We start from the raw sequence: 26,266 nt of genomic DNA on the forward strand, positions 1-26,266 counted from the left end.
TAACATACAGTACGGCTTCAGGGAAAAGCGAGGTACCCTGGATCAATGTTCCAACCTCCACCTTCTTGTCTCTAAATACACGGTGGCCGGAGAGGGGTCAGCTTATCTGGCCTTTATGGACCTCTCTTCGGCCTTCGACCTGGTTAACAGGTCCAAGTTATGGTCCCTGCTAGAAGAGATGGGGATAGAGGCTCCGTTGGTAGGTTTTATGGCCAGCTTACACCAGGATCTGTTTACTAAAGTAAGGGTCACTAGGGAGGGGAGATGCACTGATAGCTTCAGGACAGAGAAAGGGGTGCGACAGGGGTGCATCTAGGCCCACCTTCTCATTACCATCTATATCAATGGTTTAGGGAAACACCTTGAACTAGGGGCGGCAGATGTTCCGCGTGTAGGAGGAGCCCAGGTACTGGCCCTCTTATATGCGGACGACGCGGTACTAATTGCGCGTACTGGCAATAGTTTACCAATCCTTTTGGACCGTTTTGGTTCATTCATGGAGAGCCTTGACCTGAAAGTAAATGCAACAAAATCGCACACTAAGATCATAGGTCGCCAGAGAAGCAAGACCATACGGTTAACTTTCACCTGTGGGGGGGATGTGGTTTCGAGGGTCCCTGTCTTCCCTTACTTGGGGGTCCTTTTTGATGAGAGGGGCTCTTGGGCCCCCCCAGATAAAGGCAAAGAGTGTCTCTCTGGCTCGCTCAATAGCTGCTCTGATGGGCTTTTCGAAAAGACTGGGGGCCAAACCAATGGAAGCCCTGGTTAAAGTTTATAATAGCAAGTGTGTTCCTATTGCTACATATGGGTCTGCTCTATGGGGTTACGTCAACCAGGATCGCATTCAGAGAGTCGAAAACGGGCTTATTCGTCAATTTCTATCTGTCCCAAATTCTACTCCCACGTTATCCATTCATGAGGAACTGGGTCTACCATATATTACTGACAGATTGAAGTTGGCACCCTTACTCTTTTAGATTAAAACATGGCTGAACTCTGAGTTGACGCTGAACCATGGCATTCTGCTGGACGTGGTATCAAGGGACCGCGCCTTGAGAACACCATGGTTGAGATATCTTAAAATCTCATTTGCAGCGCTTGGGAGACCGGAGATCTATTCAGACCCATCAAGCATCAGAAAACAGGACATTGGGTGAATCAAACAACATTTCCTTGAAAGGGTACAGTTAGAGAGAGAAGAGAGGGAAGTAATGAAACCGTCAGTAAGAGCTCACCTGATTCTAAGTACCACTCCCTCTCTGGAACCCTATTTAAAAACTGTCACTAATCCCCTTCACAGAGCCTTGCTTATTAAATTTAGGATGAATTTGATCCCCTATACACTTGGTTGTTTTCCTACTAAAACCCGAGGACGCTTTACCTTGCAAATGCGACAATTTTTCTACCCAAGATACGCTTCATTTTATGTTTTTTTGTGGGCTTTATGCCGCCGCTAGGGAAAAATACCTAATACCTATTCTGAAGGAAGCAGGCTTTCTTCAGGTCAGCCCAGCATTAATTTTTCTTTAAATGTTGGGCAACACGCATATCATCTTTCGCGTGGCATCTTACCTAACCGCTGCATTTAGATTAAGAAAGAAACAAGCCCCAGGGAACGTCTTATTTTAAATGTTGGCCTTGAGGGTCTTAAGTAAATTAAATTTTAACATAAATTGACTATGAATTGAATTTTGTATGTAAATTGTATTGTGATTTTTATACTGTGCTGTATGTATTGCCTTTTATGATTTTTACAAAAATCGAATAAAGCGTATTTTGACTGACTGACTGTTGCTTTGGGCAGTGCAAACATTTTTTAAAGCCTGACTCAGTGAGGCCCTGCGACTTGAGTATAGTGAAGGAGCTATTTTTTAAACACACCATGGCTGCCTGGAAAAGACCAAGCTAACCAAGCCAGTGTTGAGAGGGCATGCTCTCCTAAAATCTGTACAGGGTATGGAGAATTACCTATGCAGGATGAGAAATGCTTCTGATAGATTTAACCTGCTCAATCAACTTTTAGCTCAGCCGACTGGTTTTGTTTGACTTGATGAGATGAGAGGCCCCTTTGGTTGTGACAGTAGGTCCCCACCGAACACCCTGCATTTTATACTTTTATGTAAATATTTTATTTACTCTAGGAGAATATATCTTAAACCTCTTTTGAAAGCGATGAGTTTTAACAAGCCCATGTTGCCTGAATTACTGTAGCTGCGCCTAATAATCACATGCTCTTTGCAGTTACAATTCTTTTAAGAGCAGCACTTAGATCTAGAAATACCAGATGTACTAATGATTAATTGGATTTTGCTCTTTTGCACATTCTTTAGTCTGATACTCAGTTGTACTGATGAAGTATTTTAAGGCTTAACTTTGTTTTATTATTGTATCTTTTATGGATGTGATTAACTCTGAATAAATGTATTATTATTATTATTATTTGATTGAATAAGGCCCACCATCTTCAAGATGGTTGGCACTGAAAAAATGTGTTTTACTGTGCCTCCTACACCTGAGGGATGGAGTCGGCGAAGGGGGGCACACCTCCTATTCTTCCTAAGTTTTCCCACCGATTCTCCCACCAAAGTGGTAGTTTGAACCGGGGGCTGTCATCTGCTGCTAGCAGCAGAGGCTGGGTTCACATTACAAATGCGGCAGGCCATTGAACGTTCCTCTCAAGCACTGTGACTATCCTGGAGGAGGAGGCGTGACACCTCCACCCAGGATGTACTTTGTTTCTGGCCACAGGGAGCAGAGACTCTAGATCCAGGTGTCCAGGAACAGGTCTGGTTGTGGCAGGATGCCTAAAGCCAGTCAGAGACCCCACCTGGGTTGATAGGTTTTCAGCTGGGTACCTCTGAGGTGCCCTCTGGGTACATGGTTTAATAAATACAACACTGGCATCTGTGTTGGTTTATTAAGAGGAGTCGTTTGATACCAAAAACTTCATGGGTACAGAGAAGCCATCATAGTGCTGGGGAACTCAAGTTGTCGAGTTTCCAGCCATGAACTCTCTATGGCTTCCCGCCTTCCCTGGAACTTACAATATCTAAGAACAGACTTAAATATTATAGGAGCACATCTGCTCATGCAGGTTTGCCCACACCTGTGATATAGTGCACCCTGCCTTAGGGCTTCTAAGGTCTACCAGAGGGGTGACTTACCTATACCTTAGGCCAGGGGTACTCATAGTACGGCCCGCGGGCCGGCAGCGCCCGGCAAGCCTGCCCTGGCGGCCGGCGGACCTCGCAGACATCGAACCTGTGTTTTAAGAACACATTTTCAAAGAATGTCTAAAACACTGCCGGGTGCAGCAGCGACACTCTGAGAGACTCTGCTGCTCTCTGGGGGCCGGATGATTCATTCCAGTGATAGGCAGAGCAGCAGAGTCTCTCGCACACACACAGCCACAACCGAGCACTTCACACGTCTTTAGAAAGACCATTTGCATGTTAGTGGAGCTTTGTTTATTTCACCTCTTCTTAGGCCCCTGCAGCTCCGTTCTGCCTATCACTGGAATTAATCAACCGGCCCCCACAGATCGGAGCTGCAGGGGCCTAAGAAGAGGTGAAATCAACAAAGCTCCACTAACATGCAAATGGTCTTTCTAAATACCTGTGAAGTGCTCGGGTGAGGCTGGAAGCGGGAAGCTGTCTCAGCCCTGGCAGACACAGTCATGTTAGCAGTCTATTAAAGGTGACATTTTAACACAGAGATCCACTGCTCTAAATGTAATGCAGCTAGTTCCTTCAGTATCGAGTCAAGGGCAGTTTCCGATATGGTGGTGGGGGTCATGCGCTTCTTCATCCTGCTTGGGTGTGCCCAAGAAAAGCATTTATCTATGCTGCTTTTGGAGAGACATGCAATGATTTTAGCATTAGAATATAATGCATCATAGTGTGGCAAGGGTCTCGGAACACCTCAGGGTTCACAAGGTTGGTGGCACTCTGTATGAAGTGAGGGCACGTAAGAGATGCTACTTCCAGAAAGTGAAGTGAATCAAGATTAGCCACTGCTGAGAATTAGTCCTATTGAATAGGAGTTCATGGGGCAAGAGCGTTCTGAAGGTAGTGAAACTCTTTACGTCGAGGGAGGTAGAGGGAGAGGGAGGGAGGGAGAGGGAGGGAGGTAAAGGGAGGGAGAGAGAGGGAGGGAGGTAAAGGGAGGGAGACCGAGAAATGGAGACCGAGAAATGGAGACCGAGATATAGAGACCGAGAAAGGGAGACAGACAGAGGGAGGTGGGCGACGTGAGGGAGGCGGGGGAGGGAAGCAGAAGTGAGGGAGTGAGGGAAGGGGAGTGAGGGAGGCGGGGAGGGAAGCAGAAGTGAGGGAAGGGGAGTGAGGCAGTGGGGGAAGGGGAGGGAGTGAGGGAAGGGGAGTGAGGGAGGGAGTGAGGGAGGTGGAGGGAGTGAGGGAGTGAGGGAGGCAGAGGGAGGGAGGCGGAAGTGAGGGAAGAGGAGTGAGGGAAGGAGGCGGAAGTGAGGGAGTGAGGGAGGCAGAGGGAGGCGGAAGTGAGGGAAGGGGAGTGAGGGAGGGAGGCGGAAGTGAGGGAGTGAGGGAGGGAGGCAGAAGTGAGGGAGTGAGGGAAGGGGAGTGAGGGGAGAGGAGTAAGGGGAGGGAGAGAGGGAAGGGGAGTGGGGAAGGGGAGAGAGAGAAGGGGAGTGGTGGCGAGAGGGAAAGGGAGTGGGGAGGGACAGAGGGAAGGGGAGCGGAGTAGGAGAGTGAGGGAATGGGAGTGAGGGAAGGGGAGTGAGGGAAGGGGAGTGAGGGAGGGGGAGTGAGGGAGGGGGAGGGGAGTGAGGGGAGGGAAAGAAGGAAGGGGAGTGAGGGGAGGGAAAGAGGGAAGGGGAGTGGGGAAGGGGAGGGAGAGAGGGAAGGGGAGTGGGGGAGAGAGGGAAAGTGGGAAGGGGAGTGGGGAAAGGGAGGGAGAGAGGGAAGGGGAGTGGGAAGGGACAGAGGGAAGGGGAACGGGTAGGGGAGTGAGGGAAGGGGAGGGAGGGAAGGGGAGTGAGGGAAGGGGAAGCGGGGGAAGGGGAGTGACAGAAGGGGAGTGAGGTAGTGAGTAAGGGAAAGGGAGTGAGGGAAGGGGAGAAAGGAAAGGGGAGAGAGGGAGAGAGGGAAGGGGAGTGAGGGAGGGAGAGGAGGAAGAGGAGTGAGGGAGAGGGGAGGAGAGGAGAGAGGGAAGGAGAGGGAGACAGAGAGGGAGTGAGACAGTCAGAGTGAGGGAGAGAGAGTCAGAGTGGGTGAGACAGAGGGAGACAGGGAGAAAGGGAGAGAGAGGGATGGAGGGAGGGAGGGAGACAGAGAGAGAGAGAGAGATAGAGGGAGTGTGACAGAGATAGAGAGAGGGATGGAGGGAGGAAGACACAGAGAGAGAGAAAGAGAGAGAGAGAGAGAGAAAGAGATAGATATGTGTATGCCGGGTCTGGTGGCTCAGTGGACAAAGGCGTCCACTGCAGGGACCTGTGTTCAACCTCATGGTCACAGTTTTTTGTTGTTGCTCTAGCCCCGCCCCCTCCCCCACTGACCCCGCCCCCCACCGGTGCGGCCCTTGGACCCAAACCACAATGTAAATTTGGCCCCTGAGAGAAAGTTTGTGAGTACCCATGCCTTAGGCAATGCTGGTTTGCTGGCACACAGTGAGTGTGCCATGTCAGTTTGTTAATGTTCGCTGCACCAGGGCAGGTAAGCTGCATTGTCAATGGCATGGCCTCGGTGAGGGGTCCCTATGAGACCCTCTTGAGTTCCCATGCCCTAGGTACCATTTACTAGGGATTTACATGGGCTGAAGTTGCCAATGGTGGAACAGTTTTGGGGAAGAAACATCAGTACACGGAACCTGGTTGGCAAGAACCCTGTGCACTACAATCAAAACCACATCATTTTCCTGCAAAACATGGGGGGGGCAACCATTTGAAAAGAGGAACTTTCTCACATTTTGTTAGCAACTGTTGCTACATCATAGCAGCAAATTACCAAATTTCGAATCTGGCATTCACGCTAAATGATTCCACAGGAAGCCAAGCATAACAGTACAGTTAAAAATACAAACAAATTCAGCAACATTTAGCTCAATAAAAATATGCTTAATTACAATGACTTTATTATGCATTTCTCTTGATGGCAACAGCACTTCTGTTCACTTTGGACCAGTAAAATAATCTATCGGAATTCTCATGTACTATATTTCTAAACCAGCAGCTTCCTGAAAGAGAGAGCTTAAACAATAAAATTGTGCCTGATTGAGAAAATGCCTCTTTATTTTTGTAATTATATATTTTTTTTAATCTTTATCTAAGATAAAAATATCTAGATTGAAGCAAGAAGGTACCCTATTTGTGGACGATCAATCAAATCACACTGTAAGTCCGAACGCAGCCGATATCCTCGATGTGGTAGGAATGCTGTATATTGGAGGATTGCCCGTGAACTACAAAACTCAACGGATTGGGCCGGTAAATCATATATATATATATATATATATATATATATTATTTTTTTATCAGATACATTGCCATCATGTGTTACTTCTACCATGTGTAATTTAGACATAGATGTTGATTCATGAAAACGCCTGGAGTATGAGAACTGTCCCAACACATCATTTGACTACTCATGACATCATAGGGTTGACTGTATATCACATTCCTATTCTCTCTGTGGTTTCCTTTGCACTTCTGAGGGAAAGGGGAGGGGCAATGTGTTGAAACAGTGCTTAATTTATGAAAGTGGTTGTAACTGTTGGGTCCAGCTACTCATTTTTTGGGGGCCAGGACTGATATTTCATCATTCGAACTTAACCCAAGCAATACTGGTGGAACCAGACAAGGGAGAAAAAAAGAGGAAGAGGTAAGTAGGAAAACAATAAGAAAGGGAGAAAAAGGAGTAAAAAAGAACCTGCGAAAGAGAGATAAAGAGAAAGGAAGTGTAGAGTGTTGGAAGAAAGAGGCCTGTACAAACTACAGGCTTAATATATATGTTGGTGTACCAGACTTTTGTAGCAACAAAGAGGGCAGAAGGGGGAGATCCACAATGAATATCTAAGATATAGCTGTAATGCAGAGAGCACAGCTATATCTTATAACCAAAGGCTAAGTTAATACTAACTGCATGTATTGACGCTCTGCACAAGCTGGATTTTGTTTAAATTTGAGCAATTACTGAGCACTGTCAAGCTAAATATACTATGTATGGCTGACTTGTATCAATGTTTTTCCTTACAGGGTTCTGGAAATAAATATGCTTGATGACTACAATGTATGCTAAACTGGAGATATCACTGTATCTGCCTTACAAGCTGTTCTTTTTGTTATTGTTTCAAAATAGAATAATAAAATACAAATAGAAAAAACTATATATGTGGGTAGAGAGGGAACTCCGCGCATTGGCAACAGTGTTCCCTTCCCTCAAACACAGTGGCCCACCCGCCCGAGTTAGGATTGTAAGAGAATTGGCTAATTTTGCATCGGCCCATTTAGGATGGGTGGACATATACCACTCTTTATTGTCCGTCACCACCAGACAAACCCTGACGAAAAGGAACAGTAAAAACACTAAATGCCCCTCTGGCCTTGGAGGTATTATCTTTTTTGTTTGAAAAAAGAAAATCCCGCATTGGGATTTTCTTTTTGAAAATAAAAAAGAAAAGAAAACAGTTTGGTGCAAGGCTCCATTATGTTGCTTGAGCCTTGCACTAAACTGCAAAAATCATTGACAGGAACCACACTGATGGCGGGTCCTGCTAATGCTTTAGAATAGACCAGCTTCTTGTTGGTAATTTCAAAATTTGATGGGTTATGTATCAGTCAGGGCAACAAAGTAATTTACTCTGTCAACCCAGTGGAGAAACGGGCCTGCCAACAATTAAATTAGGACTCCTGTATGTCTAGTGAGGAATGTTCATGGTATTACAAATTAATTTGAATAAGAATGTGGCGGTACTTTTTTTTATTAATAATGAATGTCCAGCTCCAAAAGCTGATCTGTGTCAATTTCTCAAACCCTGTGCTTTCATGAGCAATATGTTCTAACTCTTATAAAACTGTATAGTCCATTGCGAAGATAATTTTGGCAGCATCAAAACAAACCCTTAAAGTAATGGCTCTCCACTCAGCATGTCTCTGGGAAGGAGGAGATAGGTGGCTGCTGGGGTCACAGAGCATCAGGTTGGCCTTCCCTGCTTCACTATGCATAAGAGCTCAGACATGGAGCGCATGGACCTATACATCTTTTGATCCCCATAGCAGGCCTCTCCCCAGTAAATCACATGAGCGAAGGCATATATGTTTTCTGGCATATTGCAGTTCTCTCCAGATATCACTAAGCATAGTAACACACAGAGGCTGCACATCTCTCTCACATATTTTTGTTGTTATGACCAGCACGTTATTTAAGTAAGGGTGACGAAGGCGAAGGTGGCTGTGAGACATCTGTAGGAAAGTAGTATCTGCTTCTTATGGTTAACCCCACTTTTGGCTTAATATCTCTCTGTTTTTGACTAGTCTGACTGGGATCCTGCTAACCAGGATCCCAGTCTATCTGCTGTCTCCCTTCAATTAACAATAATCACAAGCTGCGTGGCTTGAATCAATCGCGCACTGTTCATCTGGTCTTAAAAACACCTGTTACATGTAGTCTATTCATACACTTGTATTTACAACCATCATTTTCAAATTCAAATAATGATTTTTCATAATGCTGTACATGACATTTCAGATTTGCAAAAAATAACAATAAATCTTCTTTCTCAGTAATGCATAAATCACAATACAATATATTTTGATCAAATAAACATTGTCTTTAGAGGTGCCCGATGCATTTCGGAACCTTGCTGGTTCCTTCTTCAGGGGATGATCTGCAAATGAAATATGTAATGTAACATGTTAATGCCCATGGTACTCAAACACTTCAATGTCCGTAGTAATATGTGTAGTATTAGCCTACCTTCTTGGTGTTATGTAGGGAGAATGAGAAACCATACATCTAAAACGACCAGAAAAACCAATAGTGAGGCTACCATTGACATCACACAATGAATATGATGCGTTTCTTTGGAAACCACACAATTGCTGAAGGCTTACCGCAAAGTTCGAGACCAAGTGTCCTATTAAACTGTCAACACAAAAGCCATATTGTGTATTAAAACCCAATCACCGTATACCTTTAACGCTGGTCAAAAAACATCCTACTCTCTTCAATGCCATACCTGGAATGGTTGTTCGGTATATCTGCTCCGGAATACAGAGATTGTTCAGGTTTCTAATAACACAGCTTGTCTTTTTGGTAAATATTCACTATGTGTTTGGCAGGCTCAGCGTCACTTTAGAATGACACTGGGTATATCATATGGTTATCGGCTACTATCAGGTAGAAATTCAATTCGAATATGGCCGCCGGAGCTCTTGTCTACTTGGTTACGGACTCAACCATTAGTCTGTCGTTTGTGTTGATTTTAGCATCGGAGCACATTATATGGTGCCGCGTTGTTCCATCACCGAGGTAGCAAGTTTGTTTATAGGCTGTGTTTATGTGCCGGATTTGATCAGAGTCAGAGGTAAGAGCCGCGCTGAATGCACGACATTCTGTTGAAGAGCGTGACACAGAGTTATTACCCCTGTAGGTCCTCAGCTCATAAATGTTTTCTTGGTATCTCCCCTAAGGTGCATCAGCAAGCTAGAGGAGTTAAGGTATGGCTATAACAGCTTCTTCGTTTGATTGCATGACGTGTTACATTAACATGCAGTTTGGGTTCTAATGTATCTACCGGCATCTTTTGTTCACAGAATAGGGTTACGACAAAGCATTCCAGGTATGGCATTGAAGAGAGTAGGATGCTTTTTGACCAGCGTTAAAGATATACGGTGATTGGGTTTTAATATACAATATGGCTTTTGTGTTGACAGTTTAATAGGACACTTGGTCTCGAACTTTGCGGTAAGCCTTCAGCAATTATGTGGTTTCCAAAGAAACGCATCTTTTTCATTGTGTGATGTGAATGGTAGCCTCACTATTGGTTTTTCTGGTCGTTTTAGATGTATGGTTTCTCATTCTCCCTACATAACACCAAGAAGGTAGGCAAATACTACACATATTACTACGGACATTTAGGTGTTTGAGTACCATGGACATTAACATGTTTTCGGGGGCACCCGCATGTGCGAATATCTTTATGGCTCAGTTCGAGTCACAGCATTTGATGAACAATGAGGCATGGTGGACCAACATCAGATTATATTGTTGTTTCATTGATGATATTTTTTTGATTTGGATGGATACAGAGAGGAACTTGAGAATATGATACAACAACTGAACATGGTGGACCCCAGAATACAATTTACCCATAAGATTGACATCAAATCGATGGAGTTTCTGGATGTGAGAGTGATCAAATGACTGACCGGGAGAAGATTGCAAACTGAACTATACACCAAACTAACTGATCACAATAATGCATTGGAGTACACAAGTTTCCACCCCAGAAGTTTAATTAAGAACTTACCATATTCTCAACTGATGCGCATCAAAAGAATCTGTTCGGATCCACAAACATATCAAACAAAAACGGATGAACATCTTCAAAGATATAATGATAGAGGGTACCCTCAGGACACATTGCAAGCCAGCAAGGCCAGAGCAGCTTTAATTAATCGACAAGATTTATTGACACCCAAACTCAGGCAAACTTCGGGCAACACAGTTTTTGTCTCCAGATTTACTACCCAATCGAAGGCCATCTGACAAATCATTAATACCAGATGGGAACTCCTTTCCAACGAGCCAGATTTTCACAATATTTTCAAGGACCCTCCAATCCATGCCTACACCAGAGGAAAGAATTGACGACAATTACTATAACAAACTAACAACGAACCACCGACCAGTCTTTTAAAGGAACCATGAAATGTCATAACTGCACCCACTGTAATAATTTCATACTTGGAAACACATTGACTCACCCGACAACAGGAGCTCAAATAGCTTTGACACGCCAGTGACTGCAATACGCAAAATGTCATCCATGGCATTAAATGCCCGTGTGGTAAAATGTATGTTAGTAAAACAGAACGTAAATTGAAATTAAGAATTACAGAGCACAAAAGCCGGATCCGTACCCAAAATTTGACCTCAGCATTAGCCACCTATTGGTTTGAAGAGAACCTCTATTTCTCAATTACCCTTTTTGATCATAGATCAAGTGTTACTGGTAACAGGAGTTGATAATCACAAAAGACTCCTACAACGGGAGGCATATTAGATAAAAATCTTGAATACCATGACTCCAACTGGCTTAAATGATAGGTTGGATCTGTCATGTTACATTTAGGACTCACACTGGTCATTTGTCGTAGGTGTATCAGTTCAGCACAACACAGATGTCAAGTGTATCACTAGATCATTTGTTCCCTCATCATTAGAAGCACACCATCACTTTTTTCCCTTTCTTTTACACACATACATTTTGATGACCATGACTGGTTCCAGGCATTAGCAATGATTGATCTTCCCATTGTATTACAACATTGAATGGTTTGATCATTTTGACATTACTGCAGGTTGTTCGGTATATCTGCTCCGGAGTACAAAGATTGTTTAGGTTTCTAATAACACAGCTTGTCTTTTTGGTAAATATTCACTATTTGTTTGGCAGGCTCAGCGTCACTTTAGAATCACACTGGGTATAACATATGGTTAACGGCTACTATCGGGTAGAAATTCCATTCAAATATGGCCGCCGGAGCTCTTGTCTACTTGGTTACGGGCTCAACCATTAGTCTGTCGTTTGTGTTGATTTTAGCATCGGAGCACATTATATGGTGCCGCGTTGTTCCAGCACCGAGGTAGCGAGTTTGTTGATATGCCGGATTTGATCAGAGTCAGGTGTAAGAGCCGCGCTGAATGCGCGATATTCTGTTGAAGCGCATGACACAGAGTAAATACCCCTGTAGGTCATGAGCTCATAAATGTTTTCTTGGTATATCCCCTAAGGTGCATCAGCAAGCTAGAGGAGTTAAGGTATGGCTATAACAGCTTCTTCGTTTGATTGCATGACGTGTTACATTACCATGCAGTTTGGGATCTAATGTATCTACCGGCATCTTTTGTTCACAGAATAGAGTTACGACAAAGCATTCCAGGTATGGCATTGAAGAGAGTAGGATGTTTTTTGACCAGCGTTAAAGGAATACGATGATTGGGTTTTAATATACAATTTGGCTTTTGTGTTGACAGTTTAATAGGACACTTGGTCTCGAACTTTGCGGTAAGCCTTCAGCAATTATGTGGTTTCCAAAGAAACGCATCTTTTTCATTGTGTGATATGAATGGTAGCCTCACTATTGGTTTTTCTGGTCGTTTTAGATGTATGGTTTCTCATTCTCCCTACATAACACCAAGAAGGTATGCAAATACTACACATATTACTACGGACATTTAGGTGTTTGAGTACCATGGACATTAACATGTTTTTGGGGGCACCCGCATGTGCGAATATCTTTATGGCTCAGTTCGAGTCACAGCATTTGATGAACAATGAGGCATGGTGGACCAACATCAGATTATATTGTTGTTTCATTGATGATATTTTTTTGATTTGGATGGATACAGAGAGGAACTTGAGAATATGATACAACAACTGAACATGGTGGACCCCAGAATACAATTTACCCATAAGATTGACATCAAATCGATGGAGTTTCTGGATGTGAGAGTGATCAAATGACTGACCGGGAGAAGATTGCAAACTGAACTATACACCAAACTAACTGATCACAATAATGCATTGGAGTACACAAGTTTCCACCCCAGAAGTTTAATTAAGAACTTACCATATTCTCAACTGATGCGCATCAAAAGAATCTGTTCGGATCCACAAACATATCAAACAAAAACGGATGAACATCTTCAAAGATATAATGATAGAGGGTACCCTCAGGACACATTGCAAGCCAGCAAGGCCAGAGCAGCTTTAATTAATCGACAAGATTTATTGACACCCAAACTCAGGCAAACTTCGGGCAACACAGTTTTTGTCTCCAGATTTACTACCCAATCGAAGGCCATCTGACAAATCATTAATACCAGATGGGAACTCCTTTCCAACGAGCCAGATTTTCACAATATTTTCAAGGACCCTCCAATCCATGCCTACACCAGAGGAAAGAATTGACGACAATTACTATAACAAACTAACAACGAACCACCGACCAGTCTTTTAAAGGAACCATGAAATGTCATAACTGCACCCACTGTAATAATTTCATACTTGGAAACACATTGACTCACCCGACAACAGGAGCTCAAATAGCTTTGACACGCCAGTGACTGCAATACGCAAAATGTCATCCATGGCATTAAATGCCCGTGTGGTAAAATGTATGTTAGTAAAACAGAACGTAAATTGAAATTAAGAATTACAGAGCACAAAAGCCGGATCCGTACCCAAAATTTGACCTCAGCATTAGCCACCTATTGGTTTGAAGAGAACCTCTATTTCTCAATTACGCTTTTTGATCATAGATCAAGTGTTACTGGTAACAGGAGTTGATAATCACAAAAGACTCCTACAACGGGAGGCATATTAGATAAAAATCTTGAATACCATGACTCCAACTGGCTTAAATGATAGGTTGGATCTGTCATGTTACATTTAGGACTCACACTGGTCATTTGTCGTAGGTGTATCAGTTCAGCACAACACAGATGTCAAGTGTATCACTAGATCATTTGTTCCCTCATCATTAGAAGCACACCATCACTTTTTTCCCTTTCTTTTACACACATACATTTTGATGACCATGACTGGTTCCAGGCATTAGCAATGATTGATCTTCCCATTGTATTACAACATTGAATGGTTTGATCATTTTGACATTACTGCAGGTTGTTCGGTATATCTGCTCCGGAGTACAAAGATTGTTTAGGTTTCTAATAACACAGCTTGTCTTTTTGGTAAATATTCACTATTTGTTTGGCAGGCTCAGCGTCACTTTAGAATCACACTGGGTATAACATATGGTTAACGGCTACTATCGGGTAGAAATTCCATTCAAATATGGCCGCCGGAGCTCTTGTCTACTTGGTTACGGGCTCAACCATTAGTCTGTCGTTTGTGTTGATTTTAGCATCGGAGCACATTATATGGTGCCGCGTTGTTCCAGCACCGAGGTAGCGAGTTTGTTGATATGCCGGATTTGATCAGAGTCAGGTGTAAGAGCCGCGCTGAATGCGCGATATTCTGTTGAAGCGCATGACACAGAGTAAATACCCCTGTAGGTCATGAGCTCATAAATGTTTTCTTGGTATCTCCCCTAAGGTGCATCAGCAAGCTAGAGGAGTTAAGGTATGGCTATAACAGCTTCTTCGTTTGATTGCATGACGTGTTACATTAACATGCAGTTTGGGATCTAATGTATCTACCGGCATCTTTTGTTCACAGAATAGAGTTACGACAAAGCATTCCAGGTATGGCATTGAAGAGAGTAGGATGTTTTTTGACCAGCGTTAAAGGAATACGATGATTGGGTTTTAATATACAATTTGGCTTTTGTGTTGACAGTTTAATAGGACACTTGGTCTCGAACTTTGCGGTAAGCCTTCAGCAATTATGTGGTTTCCAAAGAAACGCATCTTTTTCATTGTGTGATATGAATGGTAGCCTCACTATTGGTTTTTCTGGTCGTTTTAGATGTATGGTTTCTCATTCTCCCTACATAACACCAAGAAGGTATGCAAATACTACACATATTACTACGGACATTTAGGTGTTTGAGTACCATGGGCATTAACATGTTACATTACATATTTAATTTGCAGATCAGCCCCTGAAGAAGGAATCAGCAAGGTTCCGAAATGCATCAGGAACCTCTAAAGACAATGTTTATTTGATCAAAATATATTGTATTGTGATTTATGCATTACTGAAAAAGAAGATTTATTGTTATTTTTTGCAAATCTGAAATGTCATGTACAGCATTATGAAAAATCATTATTTGAATTTGAAAATGATGGTTGTAAATACAAGTGTATGAATAGAAAAATGGAGTTATTCATTTTGACTACATGTAACAGGTGTTTTTAACACCAGGTGAACAGTGCGCGATTGATTCGAGCCACGCAGCTTGTGATTATTGTTCATTTCAGTCCACAAGTGATGACAGCCCTTGTCAGCCGCAGCACCTTTAGATAAACTTGAATCACAGGGACTTAAACTAATCAGTTTAGGAGTGCACCCCCTACTTAAATATTGTCTCCCTTCAATTGGCATACATGTACTTTGGCACATTCCAGATTGGATACTGGCGTACCCTTATCAATCACTAGTATATGGTACACCATGTACCCAAGGCATAGATACCCCAGAGGGCTCCCAGGGGCTGATGCAGGTGTTATGCCACCCATGAGAGGCCATACATAATGGAACTCTAGGTCTGCTACTGCAGCCTAAGTAAGATGGTGCTTCCACCATTTACTTTAGATATAGGTTCACTATATCTAATGGTCACTACACTTAAAACGTATAAGTCATCCCTATAGCAGGCCTTAACATTCCTGAAGACAGGGTCCTGGGTTTTAGGTGAGAGGGTGCCCCTGCAAGAGCAGAGCCTCTCTGCAGCCTTTGGAGACCATACTCCAGGGTTGTGTTTGACTCAGTTGGACATTTAGGTAGAGGTGCCTTATAACCTCGTGGTAAATGCTATCTCGAAAACGGCTGCATAGAAACATATCGTGTTTGGTATAAAACACCTTGGAATCATGCCGCCACTCCAGTAACTGGTGTGGGAGGTAGGATTCTACCCTTCTGAAGCGAGCTTCGTGAGGTCACTGGTCTATCTGGTCCCAGGCTTCTCGACCGGGACAGCACAAAATGGATGCTGCCAGACAGAGACACATTTCTGCCCTCCTGTTGCTGAGCCACGCTGAAGCAGAGGAAGGCATCACAATAGGCATCCTGTCTCAGGGAGGTGTGACCTTCTCCCACACAGGGTTTAGTGTATTGGGGCTGGATGGGTGGACTCTGAGAGTGCCTGAAAGTGTGCACTGGGGGCACATTTGGTGTCCCTGGGCATGGTCCAGCTCAAACCAGTTCTGGGTGCCATTGGCTCCTGGTCTGGCTCGGAACTGGACAAAGGACATGGGTGTAGCCACCCCTCTGTCCTGTCCCTCCCCTAGGAGGTCTAATAACAAAGTGGGGCGACTCGGTGTCCCTCAGAACCAGGCTATAGCATTTATTAACAAAAAACGGTTCTGCTGGGTTCTCAAAAGTAATTTTATCAGTGCATTAAGTGTCGCTTGACCCAAATATTCACAGGGCATGAAAGATACACACGCCAAGACATATGATGGCCATTATGTAGAATAATCACAACAACACAATGTATGCATATCCACTTTACATTGTATCTGAATTACTTCATTCAAATATATTCACAAGAATACAAAGAGGCTGTTCAACAATAGGTCAAATATATACATATAGTGCTCATGTGACATATGTGCTTAGTGATAAACTTGGTGCAGTATATACATGGTGGTTTCAGGATTTCTATACAAGGGACAATTCTTTGGCCAGACGCAAAAACTAAAAGCCCTAATGGCTATTAATGCTGTTCTTGGAGTGTAGGGCCTTGGTTGGTCTGAGCCTTGTTATATCGTTGACGTTTCAACCCACGGTGTGCTCCCTTCTGTAGTCACTACGGGTCTTCATCAGGACATGGTGCAGGGAGAGGAGGGGGATTATTTAGGCACAGTCTACAGACAAAGGACACATGATTGTCAGGCGTGTGGAACACTTAAGTTCAGCGGTGGACACAAGGACTGTGGCAGAGGACTCACCTAGTCTGGACCAGAGTAACGTTCTGGCTGTGTATGCCCTTTAGTGGCGCCTGGCGGAATATTCTGCGAGGACCTTGGCTTCGGAATAGCGGTAAAAAGATGTACGGAGCATCAGGGTTGACCGCTACCCGGGTAAATTGTTACTACAATAGATGAGTTAATGGGCGTGTGGTCCACACAAAAGTGAGGTGTCTAGAGGTGCTGAATGCACTGTTAAGGGAGGCAGGGACAGAATAAAGTGATTCCCATGCCATGCGTCCTATCGTTATGTAGGAGAGAAAGTGAATTTGCAAGTGTTAATAACTGCCGGGAGGAGTGCTCCCCTAGGAGGGTCCCCTGAATCTGTCCAACCCTCTACTGTGGATAAAAAAGTGCTTACCTGGCTGTAAGACTTCAGATTTTACGTGGTCAAGATTCTACAAAGAAGAAACCACTGACCTTTGACCGTCTGGACACTTGGACTTTGCTGGACCTCGACTGGGATCAACTTCGTCCCCCTTTCCGTTCAAAGCTTAGTTTGTGCCTTTGTTCCATACAGGCTCTGTGCAGGACCTGTGGTGCACTTAAGACAACAGAATAATTTCCCCTGGAGTGAAGTCTGCTGTTAATGAGCTCCTGCGGACTCCGAAGATTTCAGCAACACAGGAGGTGGGTTCCTGAAGGTCCCCAAGGTCGATCTGCCCTCTCACTGAGTTTGAGGTCAGTATCTCTCGTGAGGGCTGCATAACCCAAACCCCTGGTGACTGGGTCCATTTGCAGGTGCCTATGCTTGTTGTCAATTCCTGAGCATGTGCGTTTGACCCTGAACAGTATTTTCACCAAAGAACTCCAGCCTCCTCGCATCATGTGCTCCGTGGGCTGGTGCTTTGCAAACTTGCTCGAGGTCCCCTCTCGACTCCTGGTCATTCGGCCTGAGGGTCCTCCTGAGGGTCAGCTTGATTGTTCTTGGGCTTTCCTGGTTGCTCCAGACGTGCTTTGACTGTCCATTGCTTGGGGAGTCCCCTGGACCTTGCTGGTCCACACTGTAACCTGTTTGTCCTTCCTGCGTGGGTTGCAGTTGCCGAGGCTTGTTTGTGCTCCCGCCGGACACCGGCCCCTCAGCACTCGAAATCCTTCGTGAGACAGCTCACCTCTGGCTCCTGGTTTCCCTTGACTTCTCCTGGTCCTCGTGGCTGGAGAGTCAAGCATCCCTTCTTTGGAACTGAAGCACCCGACATCGGTGGGCACTCTGAAGTGACCCAGACTCTGTCCCATCTACTTTCAGGTTCCTTCCATCCAGAATCCAGTCTTGAATTCCACCGGACCCTTTTCACCTTCACGGCAGCAGTATTTCTTCACTTTCCTCCCGTTGGGCACAACAAGAGTTTCCTACGCCACGTCAGACCTATGCATCCGGCTCCCCTGGGATAGATAAGTCGGGTACTACGGTATCCACGTGTGGGGTAGCTCTCTAAACTCTTAAGTTCCACAGGATTTGTTCGAAGTCCTCCTAGAAGGGTCCTTAAACTTTAATTTTGCAACCGCAACTTTCCCATAGAGTTGTACGGAGCACACAGTCGTGCTTCCTCACTGCACCCGTCCTCCGTGGGTTTCCTGTGTCATCACCTTGGGTGGTTACTTGGGGTCCAAGTGATTCAACGTGCACTAGACACTGTGTCTAATCAAGTTGTGATTGTTATACTGCTATTTTAGTATATGGTTTGTTTTCCCACTGGAGCCCGCTGTGTATTGTGCTACACACAGCTTTTCTGTTAATCCGGTATTGTGTGCTTTGTGTTCTATCCTCGTGTAGAGGGTAGTAAAGAGTGTTATATTAATAAATACATATTTTTATATAACTCCTGTGCGGTTCTCCTTCATTTAGTCATTCAGGGGGTGATATTCTGGTAAAACAAGCTGCCTTACATTCCTTCAAGATTAAGCCTGAAGGCTGTTCTCCATAGCTACCACTAGTATAGCTTTCAATAAGGTTATCTTTGATATCATAAGGGTCAGGTGGACTGGTACAGGGTGCCCACTTTAATTAGTGGGCAGCATATACCAGGCCGCCTTTTAACATTGGTGTGCAGCGGTTGGGATTTAAGCTTGCTATTGTTTTACCAGATAAATCTCATTGAGTGATTAACGGAAAACCACTAAAGTATTAGGCATATATAATACTTCAAGTTAGAATAAGTAAGTTCTACTGAACTTGTCGTTGGGTAAGTCAAGGGTCTAGCACACCCTTTCTCCAACCTAAGAGAGTTTATTTCCCACTAGGTTAGGTAGGTGCATACACCACACTTAGTATGTCCTCTAAAGGAGAAGCCAGTGGCTTTCTGTCTTCTAGATACAATGGTCTCTCATTTCAGGATTTGAAAGCCATGCGTGCTTCTAGGAAACTGAAGACGTCTCATTGAGGTGTTACGCTTAGATGACCTTAAGAAGACCCCAGGGTCTGATGAGGTAGATAGAGTGGGTGGGGCAGGGATTGAAGAAAGGCCAGGAAGTGATACCTTCTTTGATCTGGAATCAAACCCTGACCAGGAGGATCAAAACTATTCCAACCAGGACAACCTAGATCTTCCAGGAGGTGGGGGAGAAGGCCCAGTGGCCCTCTCTTCACTCCACCAGGAAGAGTACAGAGTTTTCCCAGGAGATATAGATCTCCCTTTGTAGAATCTCGACACTCAGGAATCTCTGTAGGGACTTTCATATCCAATAAGAGAGATAACTCTTATGATAGACAGTGCCAATTTCTAGAGCTTGAGAAAGTCAAGCTTAGGCCCAAGAAAGAGGCAATTGGCACTGGATAAGGAATCCTTAGCGCTCCAGAGGGCTAGAAAGAGATTGGGACTAGAGTCCCATGGTGGCAGCAACAGTGTCCCTAGGGTTAAAGAATACTCTTATGACCATAGGAACCTGAGCAAGATAGTCCCTCCCTACCATGGGGGGGACGACTTCCACAAATGGATATCTGCTTTGGTGAGAGCCTGTAAGGTACAGAAGGTCCCCCAAGAGCAGTGGGGAGTTATTGTGTAACTCTCCTTTGCTGACAAAGTTATAGATAAGCTCCTCACTGTTATTGAAGAGGATGTTGAAAATTATTCAGTTTTGAAGAGTGCTCTCATTGATGGGTTTTGCTTAACCACTGAACAATACAGGATTAAGTTCTGAGACACCCAGAAGGCATAGACTCAGGACTGGGTCGACTTTGTAGATTGTGCTACTAAGGCTCTGGAATGTTGGTTACTTGTCAGCACAGTGAATGATTTCAAGGGATTGTACAGTTTGATTATGAGGGAGCAAATTCTTAATAATTGCCAAAAATAGTTGTTGCATCAGTACTTGGTTGTTGCTGATCTGACTTCTCCCCAAGAATTGGGAAAGAAGGCAGATAGATGGGTCAGAACCAGGGTGAAGCAGAAAACTCAGAACCAAGGTGGTGACCAAAAGAAGCCTGATGCTAAACCATCAGATAAGGGTGGGGAGAAGGGTAAAGACCAGAAGTATTCTTCAGGGCCCCAAAAACCTGCATCTGAGGGTCACAATCTAACAAGAGAAAAGGCAGAAAGGAGCCTTGGTGTTCCTGTGTAAGGAAAATACACATTTGCCTAGGGATGCCAATTATGCCAAAGCCAAGGATCCACCTACCACCACCACTACCCCTAAGGCAACTGTTCCCCCTAGTTCAGCTCCAAGTGGTGGTACTGGAAAAAAGGGTATAGTATGGTTAACCCTGAGATCTGAGATGGGTTCTTGCCTAGTCAGAACTCCAGCTCACGCTGTTCTAGTCTGTGATGGAGGCATGGAGGCAAATACAGACAACAGCCTTTGATAAATGGGCAGGAGGCCATGGCATACAGGGATACACGAGCCAGTGTCACAATGGCGACTAAGGACCTTGTGAGCCCTGACCAGGTCATACTTGTTGAGATGTACCAAGTGACCAATGCTAGCAATGTCAGGACAGACCATTCCTTGACAGTTGTTAATTTCAGCTGGGGAGGGGTAACTGGCCCTAAAAAGGTTGTGGTTAGCTCAGAACTCCCTGTGGAATTGGTGTTGGGCAATGATTTGGAGACTACAGCTTGGACTGAGGTGAAACTCAGGACACATGCAGCAATGTTGGGCATTTCTGCAGATGTGTTTGCTGTGACCTGGTCACAGGCAACAATGTCTTCCACTGAACAGGCCCTGGATCCTGGAAAAAGGGACCAGGTGCCTTCCAAGAGAAGGAGAGGTAGGGGTAAGGCAGTGTCCTTCCCCCAGATTCAAAGTGAGGATACATCTCCTGAGGAAGATGATCCCAGTCCCTGTGAAGGAACTGTCTCAGAGGAACTTGAACTGTAGTGTAGTTCCTATAGTCCCAATAGGCTCTGCGCATTGGAATAATATCTTCAGTAGTGTAGACGTAGGACTGAGGTTAACTAGGTCTCTACTGACTATATTAGACTTAAGTTTTTTGCCAGCTAGCTCAGAGTTCACTAGAAACTTTCTCGAATAAGCGAGGAGGAGTTTAACCTCCCTGGATGACAAGAAGGGATTTAGTTTCTGACAACCATAAAACATGACAACTTTGCTCTCCCTGAATAAGAGTATATCTCTAGAGTCGTGTGAAAACAAAAGACAGCTATTTCACTCAGTCAATAAGTGCGTACTTAGTTTCACCAGATTGCAGAGAAAAAGAGAGACGGGCGTTTTCAATAAAAGGTGTTATTTATTGAGCAGTCTCTTTCCTCATACAAGAGAAATGAATTGCTACAATTGCAATACTTATAGTTAAGTAAAGTGCATACAGTAAAAGCAGGATTATGAAATAATACTGTAAAAGCATTGATATGGTTTCTTAGCCATATGATACTTTAAAATGGATAAAATAGATACATACATATATACATTGACTAATCGTACTCAACTGGTGCTTCTAACTACGCCTACCCCGGTGTACCTGACCTAAGCCTAATACGTGGGAAGGAGTAAGTAAGTAGCAGTTTAAGTTAAGTTTGTTTTGCCAAGAATCTGACTCAAGAATTCTCTGTAAGGGTTTAGTCAGTTCAGTACCTGGGTATTAGAAGGCAGGAGGGCTGGTATCTCTCTCTCAGGACTCGGTATCCCAGTCACCCGCAAGGGTAAGCTGGAAATGCCGGAGGCTGGATTTCTCGGCAAGAGAAAAGACAGCGTCTTTCTCAGCGCGTCAAAAGGGAGGGGCAGCGTCCGTGGGCTCTTGCATCAGCTGGGCTCTCGGGCAAGTAGTAGCTGCTCCAGATTCATCACCACCGTGTGTTTGCTTAAGGCAACGTTGGTATATTTATACCTGAAAGGTGCCGGGTTTGACGTAAGGCTGGACATAAGACGTCAATAAAAGATGTCACTAAGAACTGGTCGTTCTTACAGTGTTTTACATGAGTTCTTGGACGAAATCAAAACAACGGCAGCGGGGATTTCCCAGGCTGCTGGAGGCTTGGATTTGTTTAGGAACTCGGTGTGCTTTCTAGGGGGCTGGAGGAATAGGCTTGCTTAATGTGACAGCATGCGCTATGACTGAATTATGAAAAGGGTTTCTATGCCGTTGTAGGGATATTATTGATTTATAACCACACAAGGGCAAAGAATAGGAATATCGATTCAGGTACCTAGATAAACACACTACAGAACATGACAAGGTTGAGTTCTTGGGGACAGGAGTCCTTCCAGGGCAGATCTGAGCTTGGAGCAGCACAGCTGCCCCTCTCTTGAACCCCTGAGACAGCAAGCTGCTGCTGAGGCTGTTGGGAGTGCCAGTGGGTCCCACAGGATCTACTGGGATGAAGGACTCCTTTAGTCAGAGGGTTGAGACCCCAAGCCTGGTGCCACCAGGAGGTTGGTCATACCTCTGAAGTTTAGGGGCTTCCTACTGACACTGGCAGATGATATCCCATTAGCAGGACACTTAGGACAAAGTAAGACCTGGGACATGCTTGTCCCTCACTTTCACTGGTGCTTTGATATCTTGCTCGAGGTCCCCTCGCGACTCCTGGTCATTCGGCCTGTGGGTCCTCCTGAGGGTCATCTTGATTGTTCTTGGGCTTTCCTCATTGCTCCAGACGTGCCCTGACCCTCCATTGCTTGGGGAGTGCCCTGGACCTTGCTGGTCCACACCCTAACCGGTTTGTCCTTCCTGTGTGGGTTGCTGTTGCCCAGGCGTGTTGGTGCTCCCGCCGGACACCGACCCCTCAGTACTCGACATCCTTCATAGGGCAGCTCACCACTCGCTCTTGGTCATCCTTGACAGCTCCTCGTCCTCGTGGCTGCAGAGTCAAGCAGCCCTTCTTCGCACCTGAAGCACCCGATATCAGTGGGCATTTGTCTACCGAGCCCCTGCCCACTCTGAAGTGACCCAGACTCTGTCCCCTCTGCTTTCAGGTTCCTTCTATCCAGATTTCAGGCTTGGATTCCACTGGACCTTTTTCACCTTCTCGGCAGCAGTACTTCTACACTTCCTCCCATTGAGAACGACGAGAGTTTCCGACGCCACTTCAGACTTATGCACCTGGCTCCCCTGGGATAGGTAACTCGGGTACTACGATATCCACGGGTTGTGTGGCTCTCTAAACTCTTATGTTTCACTGGATTTGTATTAAGTCCTCTTAGAAGGGTCCTTAAACTTTAACTTTGCAACCGCGACTTTCCCATAGAGTTGTACGGAGCACGCGGTTGTGTTTCCTCACTGCACCCGTCCTCCGTGGGTCTCCTGTGTCAACACCTTGGGTGGTTCCTAGGGTTCCTAGCGATTCTACGTGCACTAGGCACTGTGTCTAGTCAAATTGTGATTTTTATACCACCATATTAGTATATGGTTCGGTCTTCCCCTGGAGCCCGCTGGGTATTGCGCTACTTACAACTGTTCTATTGATCCAGTATTGTGTGCTTTGTGTTCTCTCCTCGTGTAGAGGGTAGTAGAGAGTGTTATATTAATAAATACATATTTTTATATAACTACTGTGTGGTTCTCCTTCATTTAGTTATCCAGGAGGTGATATTCCTGTAAAACAAGCTGCTTTACATTCCTTCAAAATTAAGCCTGAAAGCTGCTCCCCATAGCTAACACTAGGATCACTTTCGATAGTTATCTTTGACCTCATACATCATAATGGTCATGTGGACTGGTACAGGGTGCCCACTTTAATTAGTGGACAGCATATACCAGGCCACCTTCTCACAATCAAGTCCATGGCTAATCCACTTGAAATTATCAGCACACAATAGGCCAAAAAGGCTATTGGCAAGCTCTCCTGATGTCAAACGCTTTATCAGCCCTGCACACGCTGAGGAGGGCACGCCATTTTCCAGACACAAGCCACTTGCAGGTACATTTCCATTCACAGTATTTAGCACTGGCCCCACACTCGCATCTAAGTTTTCAGCTCCCTGAAGCAACCCTGCACCAATGAGATCACAGAGGTGAAAAGGCAACTTATTGTTTCTGCTACATGAAGTCACCGAAGGATGCCTTCATGCATAGCAGGGTAGACTATTATCCTTCCAGCTTTCGGCCTATTAGAATGATAATGCATGTCTCATAGAGCAAAATTAACAAATAGGGAAATTATTTTCAGATTATGGAATTTGTGAACTGTGTATCTATGTTCCTAGGTTGCACAGTTAATATAGACTGTAGGGAACTTTCATAGGTACATGAGCCTAAATGACTAAAGATTGTTGTAATTGATGAGGATTACTGGGGTCCTCCTTTCCCTTTCTATCATAATTACACCATATGCTTTTATTCATTCTATCTCAAACCTGTGTTTAATCTTTTTGACCTTGATAGGTTTTTCATATTCAACATAGAGCTGGGAGCAAAAGTGTCTTGTGGTAATGCACACTATCCATAGTCTTTAAGTGGGCCTTTATCTTCTACCTGGACTCATTTTACAGTTCTTAGATGGTCTCTTCATCAATCGTTTACAATGTTCCACACTTCCTAGCACTCCATTACCTTATGCTGCAAAGGCCATATAACACCAACTAGATCCTATGGAAACCATTTGAACGGGTCAACAGGAATTTCCACCCTAGATATTACTGCAAATTGCTGAATAATATCTAAATTGTCAAATAATTAGCTTTTCTCAAGAATCTTCCAATATATCTGAATTCTCACAGTTTAATAAATATTAAAATAGAAAAACTCAGATTAACTGTGAGTCTGACTACCTGGTATCATACTGAGGCTAGCATAATTGTAAATGATTTATGATTCTTAAATACATTTGATCCAAACTAATTTGGTAAGAATCACAAATCTAAAAACTCAATATTGCATGAATTTTTGCACTTGATTCAGAATTTGGCAGATAGCTACTTTATCACAAATTTGACGGATATCCCATCAGCCTTATTACAAGTGTCAAAGGATTTAATGCATATGTAATAAGGTGGACAGAATATCCGTCACATTTGTCATGGAGTAACCCATTTGCCAATCTCTAAATCAGGCCCTTTGTCTATCAGCAGGTTAGTCAGATAATTTGAATTAGTGAAAACTTTATAAAATGTTCTTCCTCAACTTAAACTGTATGTGTGCAATGTTACCTCGTACTATTGAATCATGTAATACTTATTATTTACTCAGGTGTTATACAGCATTGAAGGCTGCATGAAGAGGTTTAAAATGGCAGAGTCTCCCATTGATTTTGATAACCCCACTTCCAGCTACAACGTAGGAAAATGTTTTGCAAATGCACAGAAGGGAACCTACTTTGATGGAACCGGATTCGCAAAAGCAGGTGCGTTCATTTGTGATATGTTACAAGAGCATCTGAAGTGAATGATGACTGTAAATTAAAGACCAGGGGCCCGATGTAGGTAGCCCTTTACCGATCGGAATCGGCCGAAAATACCGATTTTCGGCCGTTTCCGATCGGTAAAGGGCTATCGAGATGTAGGGGCACATTTTCGGTAATTTTACTGATTCGTTATCATTACCGAATCGGTAAATGTACCGATTCGGTAATGATAACGATTCGGTAAAATTACCGAATATGCAATGTAGGTAGCCTATGTTCCATCAGCACATGGCTTACAGAATCGGTATTTTACCATGGAATACAAATCCATGGTAAAAAACCGATTCCTGTGTACATGCACATCTGTGCATGTACACATGTGCCATGTGACAGACAGACGTGCCCTTAGGGCATGTCTGTGTGCCATATTGCACACATGCCCGTTTTGGGGGTGCTAGAGGGTGTCAAAGTGACACCCCCTGCACCCTTGTGAATTCTTTAATTACCGATTCGGTAAATACCGAATCGGTAATGCCTAATCATTCCTATGGGCTTCAAAGCCCATAGGAATGAATGGGCATTACCGATTCGGTATTTACCGAATCGGTAATTAAAGGATTGTTAAGGAATCGGTAACGAATCCAGATGTTGGGACCTACATCCCATTTACCGATTTTGAAATAC

General features: G+C 44.3%; 1 protein-coding gene across 7 annotated transcripts in view; it reads left to right on the top strand.

Moving 5' to 3' along the window:
• Positions 1-26,266, top strand: part of LAMA2 (laminin subunit alpha 2) — a 3,430,794-nt gene that overhangs the window by 3,371,648 nt on the left and 32,880 nt on the right. For all 7 annotated transcript variants that reach the window (XM_078648920.1, XM_078648921.1, XM_078648915.1 and 4 more), the window contains 2 exons: positions 6,302-6,457; positions 25,429-25,582. In XM_078648920.1, the coding sequence (XP_078505046.1) occupies positions 6,302-6,457; positions 25,429-25,582 (310 nt within the window). The remainder of the gene's footprint in view (positions 1-6,301; positions 6,458-25,428; positions 25,583-26,266) is intronic.

The sequence above is a fragment of the Lissotriton helveticus genome, chromosome 6, assembly GCF_964261635.1.
Source record: "Lissotriton helveticus chromosome 6, aLisHel1.1, whole genome shotgun sequence".
NCBI classification, from domain to species: Eukaryota; Metazoa; Chordata; class Amphibia; order Caudata; family Salamandridae; genus Lissotriton; species Lissotriton helveticus.